Source organism: Scyliorhinus torazame, chromosome 11, assembly GCF_047496885.1.
Source record: "Scyliorhinus torazame isolate Kashiwa2021f chromosome 11, sScyTor2.1, whole genome shotgun sequence".
Taxonomy (NCBI): Eukaryota; Metazoa; Chordata; class Chondrichthyes; order Carcharhiniformes; family Scyliorhinidae; genus Scyliorhinus; species Scyliorhinus torazame.
Window position 1 is genome coordinate 111769914 of NC_092717.1, and position 13849 is coordinate 111783762.

The 13849-nt window shown below is 47.5% G+C and overlaps 1 protein-coding gene across 4 annotated transcripts in view; it reads left to right on the forward strand.

Moving 5' to 3' along the window:
• arfgef1 (ADP-ribosylation factor guanine nucleotide-exchange factor 1 (brefeldin A-inhibited)) overlaps positions 1 to 13849 on the forward strand; it is a 362892-nt gene that overhangs the window by 253774 nt on the left and 95269 nt on the right. For all 4 annotated transcript variants that reach the window (XM_072467619.1, XM_072467620.1, XM_072467621.1 and 1 more), the window contains 2 exons: positions 7366 to 7406; positions 7501 to 7670. In XM_072467619.1, coding sequence (XP_072323720.1) covers positions 7366 to 7406; positions 7501 to 7670 — 211 coding nt within the window. The remainder of the gene's footprint in view (positions 1 to 7365; positions 7407 to 7500; positions 7671 to 13849) is intronic.

Here is a 13849-nt window from a genome sequence, read left to right on the forward strand (position 1 = left end):
CTGTTACTTTTTCAAGTGTTAATTAAGTTTGTACCAATGTGTCTAGCCTCTGTAATTTTCACTCTTAATTTCCTCAGCAGCCACATTTTGCATCCCATTCAGAGCCAGCAGCTTTTCTATTTTGAGCACCACCAAACATTTTAGTATCTCTTAGTTTCTAATTTCTCTTTTGCTTCCTTCTTTAATGCTATATTGGCAGCACCCTCTTTTTTTCAACAAAGACAGATGGAAAGTGCTAAGTTACTACTTCATCAAATCCACTACCTCAACAAGAATGTCATTTTTGGTCGCAGATCTATCCCACCTTTTCTTTGACTACATTTTTACTATTTGTTTGCAAAGGATTTTAGTGTTCTCTTTACATTATCTGCTAATCTATTCTCATACACTTTCCTTGTCCCTCATTTCCTTTATCTCTCTAAAAAAATATATATTTTTTTTGGATTTTTAAACTTTTACAAATGTCACAGCAAAGCAAAAGAAAATATAACAAAAAAGGTCACCAATGCAGAATACAATCAACAACACAGAGGTACATCATACCCATCACTACAAATGAAAATTCACAAGATCCCCAGCACAAAGTTGGTGGTGGGGGGGGGGGGGTGCTTGCATTTGTACCCCACAACTCAATCCAACCCCCACTTAGGAGAGGTTACTGATCGAGGTGTTAAGATTCAGATCAGAGGTAAAAAAGCCAACATAAGTGTACTTTACCTGAATGCTCGTAGTATTCGGAATGAGGTAAATGAGTTGATGCCGCAAATCATCGTGAATGACTATGGTTTAGTGGCCATTACTGAAACATGGTTAAAGGATGGTCACGACTGGGAGTTAAATATCCGAGGGTATCAAACTTTTCGGAAGGACAGAGTGGATGGTAAGGGAGGTGGTGTAGCTCTGTTATTTAAGGATGACATCCAGGCAACAGTAAGGGATGACATCGGTGCTATGGAGGATAAGGTTGAATCCATTTGGGTGGAAATCAGGAATAGTAAGGCGAAAAAGTCACTGATAGGAGTAATCTATAGGCCACCAAATAGTAACATTATGGTGGGGCAGGCAATAAACAAAGAAATATCAGGTGCATGTAGAAATGGTACAGCAGTTATCATGGGGGATTTTAATCTACATGTTGATTGGTTTAACCAGGTCGGTCAAGGCAGCTTTGAGGAGGAGTTTATAGAATGTATCCGTGATAGTTTCCTAGAACAGTATGTAATGGAACCTACGAGGGAACAAGCGGTCCTAGATCTGGTCCTGTGTAATGAGACAGGATTGATTCATGATCTCATAGTTAGGGATCCTCTTGGAAGGAGCGATCACAATATGGTGGAATTTAAAATACAGATGGAGGGTGAGAAGGTAAAATCAAGCACTAGTGTGTTGTGCTTAAACAAAGGAGATTACAATGGAATGAGAGCAGAACTGGCTAAGGTGGACTGGGAGCAAAGACTTTATAGTGAAACAGTTGAGGAACAGTGGAGAACCTTCCAAGTGATTTTTCACAGTGCTCAGCACAGGTTTATCCCAACAAAAAGGAAGGACGGTAAAAAGAGGGAAAATCGACCGTGGATATCTAAGGAAATAAGGGAAGTATCAAATTGAAGGAAAAAGCATACAAAGTGGTAGAGTTTAGTGGGAGACTAGAGGACTGGGAAATCTTTAGGGGGCAATAGAAAGCTACTAAAAAAGCTATAAAGAAGAGTAAGATAGATTATGAGAATAAACTTGCTCAATATAAAAACAGATAGTAAAAGTTTCTACAAATACATAAAACAAAAAAGAGTGGCTGAGGTAAATATTGGTCCTTTAGAGGATGCGAAGGGAGATTTAATAATGGGAGATGAGGAAATGGCTGAGGAACTGAACAGGTTTTTTGGGTCGGTCTTCACAGTGGAAGACACAAATAACATGCCAGTGACTGATGGAAATGAGGACCTTGAGAGGATTGTTATCACCAAGGAGGTAGTGATGGGCAAGCTAATGGGGCTAAAGGTAGACAAGTCTCCTGGCCCTGATGGAATGCATCCCAGAGTGCTAAAAGAGATGGCTAGGGAAATTGCAAATGCACTAGTGATAATTTACCAAAATTCACTAGCCTCTGGGGTGGTCCCGGCGGATTGGAAATTAGCAAACGTGACACCACTGTTTAAAAAAGGAGGTAGGCAGAAAGGGGGTAATTATAGGCCAGTGAGCTTAACTTTGGTAGTAGGGAAGATGCTGGAATCTATCATCAAGGAAGAAATAGCGAGGCATCTGGATGGAAATTGTCCCATTGGGCAGACGCAGCATGGGTTCATAAAGGGCAGGTCGTGCCTAACTAATTTAGTGGAATTTTTTGAGGGCATTAACAGTGCGGTAGATAACGGGGAGCCAATGGATGTGGTATATCTGGATTTCCAGAAAGCCTTTGACAAGGTGCCACACAAAAGGTTGTTGCATAAGATAAAGATGCATGGCATTAAGGGGAAAGTAGTAGCATGGATAGAGGGTTGGTTAATTAATAGAAAGCAAAGAGTGGGGATTAATGGGTGTTTCTCTGGTTGTCAATCAGTAGCTAGTGGTGTCCCTCAGGGATCAGTGTTGGGCCCACAACTGTTCACAATTTACATAGATGATTTGGAGTTGGGGACCAAGGGCAATGTGTCCAAGTTTGCAGACGACACTAAGATAAGTGGTAAAGCAAAAAGTGCAGAGGATACTGGAAGTCTGCAGAGGGATTTGGATAGGCTAAGTGAATGGGCTAGGGTCTGGCAGATGGAATACAATGTTGACAAATGTGAGGTCATCCATTTTGGTAGGAATAACAGCAAAAGGGATTATTATTTAAATGATAAAATAATAAAACATGCTGCTGTGCAGAGAGACCTGGGTGTGCTAGTGCATGAGTCGCAAAAAGTTGGTTTACAGGTGCAACAGGTGATTAAGAAGGCAAATGGAATTTTGTCCTTCATTGCTAGAGGGATGGAGTTTAAGACTAGGGAGGTTCTTCTGCAATTGTATGAGGTGTTAGTGAGGCCACACCTGGAGTATTGTGTTCAGTTTTGGTCTCCTTACTTGAGAAAGGACGTGGAGATGCCGGCGTTGGACTGGGGTGAGCACAGTACGAAGTCTTACAACACCAGGTTAAAGTCCAACAGGTTTGTTTCGATGTCACTTGCTTTCGGAGTGCTGCTCCTTCCTCAGGTGAATGAAGAGGTATGTTCCAGAAACAAATATGTAGACAAATTCAAAGCTGCCAGACAATGCTTGGAATGCGAGCATTAGCAGGTGATTAAATCTTTACAGATCCAGAGATGGGGTAACCTCAGGTTAAAGAGGTGTGAATTGTGTCAAGCCAGGATAGTTGGTAGGATTTCGCAGGCCAGATGGTGGGGGATGAATGTAATGCGACATGAATCCCAGGTCCCGGTTGAGGCCGCACTCGTGTGCGGAACTTGGCTATAAGTTTCTGCTCGGTGATTCTGCGTTGTCGCGAGTCCTGAAGGCCGCCTTGGAGAACGCTTACCCGGAGATCAGAGGCTGAATGCCCTTGATTGCTGAAGTGTTCCCCGACTGGAAGGGAACATTCCTGCCTGGTGATTGTCGCGCGATGTCCGTTCATTCATTGTCGCAGCGTCTGCACGGTCTCGCCAATGTACCACGCTTCGGGACATCCTTTCCTGCAGCGTATGAGGTAGACAACGTTGGCGGAGTCGCACGAGTATGTACCGCGTACCTGGTGGGTGGTGTTCTCACGTGTAATGGTGGTATCCATGTCAATGATCTGGCACGTCTTGCAGAGATTGTCATGGCAAGGTTGTGTGGTGTCGTGGTCACTGTTCTGAAGACTGGGTAGTTTGCTGCAAACAATGGTTTGTTTGAGGTTGCGTGGTTGTTTGAAGGCAAGTAGTGGGGATGTGGAGATGACCTTGGCAAGATGTTCATCTTCATCAATGACGTGTTGAAGGCTGTGAAGAACATGTCGTAGTTTCTCCACTCCGGGGAAGTACTGGACGACGAAGGGTATTCTGTCGGTTGTGTCCCATGTTTGTCTTCTGAGGAGGTCGGTGCGGTTTTTCGCTGTGGCGCATTGGAACTGTCGATCGATGAGTCGAGTGCCATATTCCGTTCGTTCAACATCTGTAGATGTCTGTTACGCTCCTCCTCGTCTGAGCAGATCCTGTGTATACGGAGAGCTTGCCCATGGGGGATGGCTTCTTTAATGTGTTTAGGGTGGAAGCTGGAGAAGTGGAGCATCGTGAGGTTATCCGTGGGTTTGCGGTAAAGCGAAGTGCTGAGGTGACCGTACTTGATGGAGACGAGTGTGTCCAAGAATGCAACTGATTTTGGAGAGTAGTCCATGGGGAGTCTGATGGTTGGATGGAACTTATTAATGTCATCGTGTAGTCGTTTCAGTGATCCTTCGCCGTGGGTCCAAAGGAAAAAAATGTCATCGATGTATCTGGTGTATAACGTCGGTTGAAGGTCCTATGCGGTGAGTAGGTCCTATTCAAACTTGTGCATGAAGATGTTGGCGTATTGTGGTGCGGATTTGGTCCCCATGGCTGTTCCGTGCATCTGGATGAAGAACTTGTTGTCGAAGGTGAAGACGTTGTGATCCAGAATGAAGTGGATGAGTTGCAGAATTGCGTCTGGAGATTGGCAGTTGTTGGTGTTGAGTACTGAGGCTGTTGCAGCAATGCAGTCGTCATGGGGGATGCTGGTGTAGAGTGCCGAGACATCCATTGTGACGAGGAATGTTCCTGGTTCAACTGGTCCATGGTTGCTCAGTTTCTGTAGGAAGTCCGTCGTGTCACGACAGAAGCTTGGCGTACCTTGTACGATGGGTTTCAAGATGCCCTCGATGTAGCCAGAGAGGTTCTCACACAGGGTCCCATTGCCTGAAACGATAGGGCGGCCTGGTGTGTTGGCCTTATGTATTTTCGGGAGGCAGTAGAGATCTCCAATGCGGGGAGTACATGGGATGAGAGCACGTAGGGTGCTCTGAAGATCTGGATCCAAGGTCTTGATCAGTCTGTTAAGTTGGCGGATGTGTTCCTTGGTCGGATCTGCGGGTAACTGTCTGTAGTGTTCTTGGTTGTTCAGTTGTCGGTATACTTCTTTGCAGTAGTCCGTTCTGTTCAATATGACAGTGGCCCCTCCTTTGTCTGCTGGTTTGATGACGATGCTGCGGTTGGTCTTGAGAGCGCGGATGGCATTGCGTTGTGCTTGGGTGACGTTCGGGGCTGTCTTGTGAATGCGACTGATGAATCTGGCATTGACGCGACTCATGGCAGGAATATTCCCTTCCAGTCGGGGAACACTTCAGCAATCAAGGGCACGCCTCTGATCTCTGGGTAAGCGTTCTCCAAGGCGGCCTTCAGGACGCGCGACAACGCAGAATCACCGAGCAGAAACTTATAGCCAAGTTCCGCACACATGAGTGCAGCCTCAACCGGGACCTGGGATTCATGTCGCATTACATTCATCCCCCACCATCTGGCCTGTGAAATCCTACCAACTGTCCTGGCTTGACACAATTCACACCTCTTTAACCTGAGGTTACCCCATCTCTGGATCTGTAAAGATTTAATCACCTGCTAATGCTCGCATTCCAAGCATTGTCTGGCAGCTTTGAATTTGTCTATATATTTGTTTCTGGAACATACCTCTTCATTCACCCGAGGAAGGAGCAGCGCTCCGAAAGCTAGTGACATCGAAACAAACCTGTTGGACTTTAACCTTGAGAAAGGACGTACTTGCACTGGAGGAGGTGCAGAGGAGATTCACTAGGTTAATCCCAGAGCTGAAGGGGTTGGATTACGAGGAGAGGTTGAGTAGACTGGGACTGTACTCGTTGGAATTTAGAAGGATGAGGGGGGATCTTATAGAAACATATAAGATTATGAAGGGAATAGATAGAATGGATGCGGGCAGGTTGTTTCCACTGGCGGGTGAAAGCAGAACTAGGGGGCATAGCCTCAAAATAAGGGGAAGTAGATTTAGGACTGAGTTTAGGAGGAACTTCTTCACCCAAAGGGTTGTGAATCTATGGAATTCCTTGCCCAGTGAAGCAGTAGAGGCTCCTTCATTAAATGTTTTTAAGATAAAGATAGATAGTTTTTTGAAGAATAAAGGGATTAAGGGTTATGGTGTTCGGGCCAGAAAGTGGAGCTGAGTCCACAAAAGATCAGCCATGATCTCATTGAATGGTGGAGCAGGCTCGAGGGGCCAGATGACCTACTCCTGCTCCTAGTTCTTATGTTCATCCAGGCCCAGGTATTTTTCTAATTGCAAGCCTGTGTCCTGTGGGGTCCCGCAGGGATCAGTGTTGGGGCGCTTTCTGTTTATGGTTTATACAAATTATTTACACATGAATGTTGTCTAAAGGAGGGATGATCAGTAAGTTTGAGGATGATACGAAAATTGGTGGGGTGGTAAATAGTGAGGAGGATAGGATAGCCTTAGAGGATATAGATGGACTGGTCAAATGGGTTGACCAGTGGCAAATTGAATTCAATCTGGAAAAGTGTGAGGTGATGCACTTGGACAGGGCAAACAAGGCAAGGGTATGCATGATAAATGGCAGGTCCCTGTGAAACACCAAGAATCAGAGGGACCTTGGTGTGCATGTGCACTGGTCCCTTAAGGTAGCAGGGCAGGTAGATACATTGGTAAAAGGGCATATGGTATACTTGCCTTTATTAGCAAAGGCATAGAGTTTAAGAGCCAGGGAGGTTATGCTGGAACTGTACAAAACATTGGTTAGGCCACAGCTAGAGTATTGTGTGCAGTTCTGGAAACCACATTATGGGAGGAATGTGACAGCACTGGAAAGGTTGCTGAAGAAATTTACCAAGATGTTGCCTGGGCTGGAGAATTTTAGCTATGAAGAGAGATTGGATAGACCGAGGTTGTTTTCCTTTGAGCAGAGGAGTCTGAGGGTGGACATGATTGAGATGCATAAAATTATGAGGGGCAGAGAGTAGACAGGAAGAAACTTTCCCCTTGGTGATGGGATCAATGACCGGGGGCATAGAATTAAGGTAAGGGGCAGGAGGTTTAGAGGGGATGTGAGGAAAACCTTTTTTTTTTTACCCACAGGATGGTGGGAGTCTGGAACTCACTGCCTGAAAGGGTGCTGGAGGCAGAGACCCTCATAACAATTGAGAAGTATTTAGATATGCATTGCGATGCCAAAGCATGCAAAGCTATGGGCCAAGTGCTGCAAAATGGGATGATTTTGACTTGCGCAGATGTGATGGGCCGAAGGGCCTTTTCTGTGCTGTAGACCTGTATGACTAAGATTAAAAATCATGTATGCATTATTTCATGGATAATGTTCAAAATGGAAAATCTACTTTTTTTTTTGCATTCTAGAATTTTCACAGGATCTACAAGACTGGATGGAAATGCTATTGGTATGCCTTAATATTACAATATTTTTAATATTAATGTGTCGACTTATTCTATTGACACATTGAATAACAAATTTTATTTACTTATCATTTACAGTTGATTTTGTGCGCTGGCTTTGTGCTGTCTCCATGGATGAGTTAGCCTCACCAACACATCCACGAATGTTCAGCCTTCAGAAGATAGTCGAGATATCCTATTACAACATGGGGCGTATCAGGTTACAATGGTCCAGAATATGGGAGGTCATTGGAGACCATTTTAATAAGGTAGTTTTCTGAAAGTAATTGATGCATCATCACCTCATGTTAACTGTGCTTATGTGTGTAAATAAAAAAGTACTTTAAGATGTTTGCATAATTATTTACTTTTTATAGTTTATTAGCTTGAATGATAATGTGGATAACTCGCACACATTACTTTGTTGTTACTTGCATATCAGGCATGGTTGTGTTTATCTACTGCATTTTAATTTTTGTACATAGGCACACAGTCAGTCGTAAACTGGGGACTTGTATCGTACTTGTTGCATTTATAGGTGTTGTAACAGGAGCTTTTAATTTTAAAGGTGTTGTACCTTGCCTGTCACAGATTAACCCTGCCTACTGTCTCACAGAGTCGCTGATATTTTATGTTGAGATTATATTGTAAAAATGCTTATTTTAATTAATGTCTGGATATTTTAAAATTCACTTTAAAATGTATTCAATTTGTTTTTGTTTCTAAGCCTCTTTGACTTTTTTGTCATTTAAGCATTCTCTCTTTTGTCTCTGACCATCAAAAACATATATTTATTTATTTTGCTTTGATACCAGGGGAGTTAGAATCTCTAGAGTGCAGAAGGAGGCCATTCAGCCCATTGGGTCTGCACTACCACTCCGAAAGATAACCCGACCGAGGCCCACGCCTCCCCCCAATCCCCGTAACCCCACTTAACCTGCACATCTTTGGACGCTAAGGGAAAGTTAGCAGGTCGATCCACCTTACCTGTACATCTTTGGACTGTGGAAGACCCGGAGGAAACCCACGCAGACACTGGAAGAACGTGCAAATTCCACAGCCACCCAAGGCCAGAAATGAACCTGGGTCCCTGGTGCTATGAGGCAGCCGTGCTAACCACTGTGAAACTGTGCCATCCATTGACAGCTGAATAAATGGCACATCATATTTTCACCTTCTAAAACCTTTATTGTAAGACATGACTAAACATGGCTCTTGGCCAAACCCAACTTTCTTTTTGTTTAAACAGGAAAGCTATTTCCTGTTTAACTTTAAGCAGGACTGAAAATCTCCTACTAGTTTACATTGTCCCTTAAGTAGACACTTCACGTCCGGGTGCGGCGATGACCAGCTGAGTCGCACGTTTCGGCAGCTCCCTGTGAAACGGACTTTTGGGCTCTTGATAGGAGCCCCAACGGCAATTTTGACGGCTAAAAACACTGTGCGGTAAACCAGAAGGGAATCCCCCCTGGATACGGATGGAAAAAGGAGGAGAGAGTGGCCAGATTGCAGTGGATCCTTTAGAACAGCGGCAAGGAAGGCAAGCAAAAACCAAGATGGCGTCGGAAGGTGGCAGTTTAACATGGGGCCCTGAACAACAAGAGTTCTTGAAATGCTGTGTGGAAGAGATCAAAAAGGAAATGAAGAAAGAGCTGTTGGCCCCGATACTACAGGCGATCGAAGGGCTAAAGGAGGAACAAAAGACCCAGGAGCGGGAGCTTCGGGTCGTGAAGGCAAAGGCAGCCGAGAATGAGGACGATATACAGGGCCTGGTGGTGAAGACGGAGACGCAGGAGGCACATCAGAAACGATGTGTGGAAAGGTTGGAGGCACTGGAAAACAACGCAAGGAGGAACAACCTGAGGATTCTTGGTCTTCCTGAAGGTGTGGAGGGAGCGGACGTCGGGGCATATGTGAGCACGATGCTGCACTCGTTAATGGGAGCGGAGGCCCCGGCGGGTCCGTTGGAGGTGGAGGGAGCATACAGAGTGATGGCGCGAGGACCGAGAGCAGGAGAAATTCCCAGAGCCATAGTGGTGAGATTCCTCCGTTTTAAGGATAGAGAAATGGTCCTTAGATGGGCGAAGAAAACTCGGAGCAGTAAATGGGAGAACGCGGTGATCCGCGTTTATCAAGACTGGAGTGCGGAGGTGGCGAGAAGGAGGGCGAGCTTTAATCAGGCCAAGGCGGTGCTTCATAAAAAGAAGATAAAATTTGGAATGCTGCAACCGGCAAGACTGTGGGTGACATATCGAGGGAGGCACCACTACTTTGAGACGGCGGATGAAGCGTGGACTTTTATTGTGGAAGAAAAACTGGAATGAGCGGGTTATTAAAAAGAACGTTCGAACAAAGTGGTGGGGCGAATGTGGGGGGCAAAGAGGGGTTTTATGTACTAATCCTGCGATGTGGTAACTTTTCTCTCTCCCACAGGTGGTGATGGGGGGAGGAGGAGATGGGGCGTTGGCCATTGGGGGCGGGGCCAAGGGAGAAGCGCGGGCTTGGTTCCCGCGCTATGATAATCATGGCGGGAATAGAGAAGCAGGAAGGAGGGGGCGTCGCACGGTGCGAGCCGAGGTCACGGGGGGAAGCCGAGGTCAGCCAGAGTTTGCTGACTTCTGGGAGCAACATGGGGGGAGTAATTACGCTAGCGGGGGATCTAGCGGGGGGGGTGGGAGGGGGGAATTACTGGGTTGCTGCTGCTGGGGAGAGGGGGGAGCTGGTATGGGAGAGGATGGGCGGGGGGGCACCGCCTGGGGGAGATACAGCTGCGTGGGAACTGGGTGAGGAGCTGGAAAAAGGTGATGGCTAATCGACAAGGGGGGGTGGTAGGAAGCCCCCCAACTCGGCTGATCACGTGGAACGTGAGAGGGCTGAACAGGCCGATAAAGAGGGCACGGGTACTCGCACACCTGAAGAAACTTAAGGCAGATGTGGTTATGTTACAGGAAACGCACCTGAAACTGATAGACCAGGTTAGGCTACGCAAAGGATGGGTGGGGCAGGTGTTCCATTCGGGGCTAGATGCGAAAAACAGGGGGGTGGCTATATTAGTGGGGAAGCGGGTAATGTTCGAGGCAAAGACTATAGTGGCGGATAACGGGGGCAGATACGTGATGGTGAGTGGCAAACTACAGGGGGAGACGGTGGTTTTGGTAAACGTATATGCCCCGAACTGGGATGATGCCAATTTTATGAGGCGGATGCTAGGACGCATTCCGGACCTAGAGATGGGAAAGCTGATAATGGGGGGAGATTTTAATACGGTGTTGGAACCAGGGCTGGATAGGTCGAAGTCCAGGACTGGAAGGAGGCCGGCAGCAGCCAAGGTGCTTAAAGATTTTATGGAGCAGATGGGAGGTGTAGACCCGTGGAGATTTAGCAGACCTAGGAGTAAGGAGTTCTCGTTTTTCTCCTGTGTCCATAAAGTCTACTCGCGAATAGACTTTTTTGTGCTGGGTAGGGCATTGATCCCGAAGGTGAGGGGAACGGAGTATATGGCTATAGCCATTTTGGATCACGCTCCACACTGGGTGGACTTGGAGATAGGGGAGGAAACAGGAGGGCGCCCACCCTGGAGAATGGACATGGGACTAATGGCAGATGAGGGGGTGTGTCTAAGGGTGAGGGGGTGCATTGAAAAGTACTTGGAACTCAATGATAATGGGGAGGTCCAGGTGGGAGTGGTCTGGGAGGCGTTGAAGGCGGTGGTTAGAGGGGAGCTGATATCAATAAGGGCACATAAAGGGAAGCAGGAGAGTAAGGAACGGGAGCGGTTGCTGCAAGAACTTTTGAGGGTGGACAAACAATATGCGGAAGCACCGGAGGAGGGACTGTACAGGGAAAGGCAAAGGCTACATGTAGAATTTGACTTGCTGACTACAGGCACTGCAGAGGCACAATGGAGGAAGGCACAGGGTGTACAGTACGAATATGGGGAGAAGGTGAGCAGGTTGCTGGCACACCAATTGAGGAAAAGGGGAGCAGCGAGGGAAATAGGGGGAGTGAGGGATGAGGAAGGAGAGATGGAGCGGGGAGCGGAGAGAGTGAATGGAGTGTTCAAGACATTTTATAAAAAATTATATGAAGCTCAACCCCCGGATGGGAGGGAGAGAATGATGGGCTTCTTGGATCGGCTGGAATTTCCCAAGGTGGAAGAGCAGGAAAGGGTGGGACTGGGAGCACAGATCGAGGTAGAAGAAGTGGTGAAAGGAATTAGGAGCATGCAGGCGGGAAAGGCCCCGGGACCGGATGGATTCCCTGTCGAATTCTATAGCAAATATGTGGACTTGCTCGCCCCGGTACTGACGAGGACCTTTAATGAGGCAAAGGAAAGGGGACAACTGCCCCCGACTATGTCTGAAGCAACGATATCGCTTCTCTTAAAGAAGGAAAAGGACCCGCTACAATGCGGGTCCTATAGACCTATTTCCCTCCTAAATGTAGATGCCAAGGTCCTGGCCAAGGTAATGGCAATGAGAATAGAGGAATGTGTCCCGGGGGTGGTCCACGAGGACCAAACTGGGTTTGTTAAGGGGAGACAGCTGAACACGAATATACGGAGGTTGTTAGGGGTAATGATGATGGCCCCACCAGAGGGAGAAACGGAGATAGTAGTGGCGATGGATGCCGAGAAAGCATTTGATAGAGTGGAGTGGGATTATTTGTGGGAGGTGTTGAGGAGATTTGGTTTTGGAGAGGGGTATGTTAGATGGGTGCAGCTGTTGTATAGGGCCCCAGTGGCGAGCGTGGTCACGAATGGACGGGGATCTGCATATTTTCGGCTCCATAGAGGGACAAGGCAGGGATGCCCTCTGTCCCCATTATTGTTTGCACTGGCGATTGAGCCCCTGGCGATAGCGTTGAGGGGTTCTAAGAAGTGGAGGGGAGTACTTAGGGGAGGAGAAGAGCACCGGGTATCTTTGTATGCGGACGATTTGCTACTATACGTGGCGGACCCGGCGGAGGGGATGCCAGAAATAATGCGGATACTTGGGGAGTTTGGGGATTTTTCAGGGTATAAATTGAACATGGGGAAAAGTGAGTTGTTTGTGGGTGCATCCAGGGGAGCAGAGTAGAGAAATAGAGGACCTACCGCTGAGGAAGGTAACAAGGGACTTTCGTTACCTGGGGATCCAGATAACTAAGAATTGGGGCACATTGCATAGGTTAAATTTAACGCGGTTGGTGGAACAGATGGAGGAGGATTTCAAGAGATGGGATATGGTATCCCTGTCAATGGCAGGGAGGGTGCAGGCGGTTAAGATGGTGGTCCTCCCGAGATTCCTCTTTGTGTTTCAGTGCCTCCCGGTGGTGATCACGAAGGCTTTTTTTAAAAGGATTGAAAAGAGCATCATGGGTTTTGTGTGGGCCGGGAAGACCCCGAGAGTGAGGAAGGGATTCTTACAGCGTAGCAGGGATAGGGGGGGGCTGGCACTACCGAGCCTAAGTGAGTATTATTGGGCCGCTAATATTTCAATGGTGAGTAAGTGGATGGGCGAGGAGGAGGGAGCGACGTGGAAGAGATTAGAGAGGGCGTCCTGTAGGGGGACTAGCCTACAGGCTATGGTGACAGCCCCATTGCCGTTCTCACCGAGGAACTACACCACAAGCCCGGTGGTGGTGGCTACACTGAAGATTTGGGGACAGTGGAGACGGCATAGGGGAAAGACTGGAGCCTTGGGGGGGTCCCCGATAAGAAACAACCATAGGTTTGCCCCGGGGGGAATGGATGGGGGATATGGAATGTGGCAAAGAGCAGGAATAACGCAACTGAAAGATCTGTTTGTGGATGGGAAGGTCGCGAGTCTGGGAGCGCTGACCGAGAAATATGGGTTGCCCCAAGGGAATGCATTCAGGTATATGCAACTGAGGGCTTTTGCGAGGCAACAGGTGAGGGAATTCCCGCAGCTCCCGACACAAGAGGTGCAGGACAGAGTGATCTCAAAGACATGGGTGGGGGATGGTAAGGTGTCAGATATATATAGGGAAATGAGGGACGAAGGGGAGACTATGGTAGATGAACTAAAAGGGAAATGGGAAGAAGAGCTGGGGGAGGAGATCGAGGAGGGGCTGTGGGCAGATGCCCTAAGCAGGGTAAACTCGTCGTCCTCGTGTGCCAGGCTAAGCCTGATTCAGTTTCAGGTATTACACAGGGCACATATGACTGGAGCACGGCTCAGTAAATTTTTTGGGGTGGAGGATAGGTGTGCGAGGTGCTCGAGAAGCCCAGCGAATCATACCCATATGTTTTGGTCATGCCCGGCACTACAGAGGTTTTGGATGGGGTGACAAAGGTGCTTTCAAAAGTAGTAGGAGTCCGGGTCGAACCAAGCTGGGGGTTGGCTATATTTGGGGTTGCACAAGAGCCGGGAGTGCAGGAGGCGAGAGAGGCCGATGTTTTGGCCTTTGCGCCCCTAGTAGCCCGGCGCAGGATATTGCTAATGTG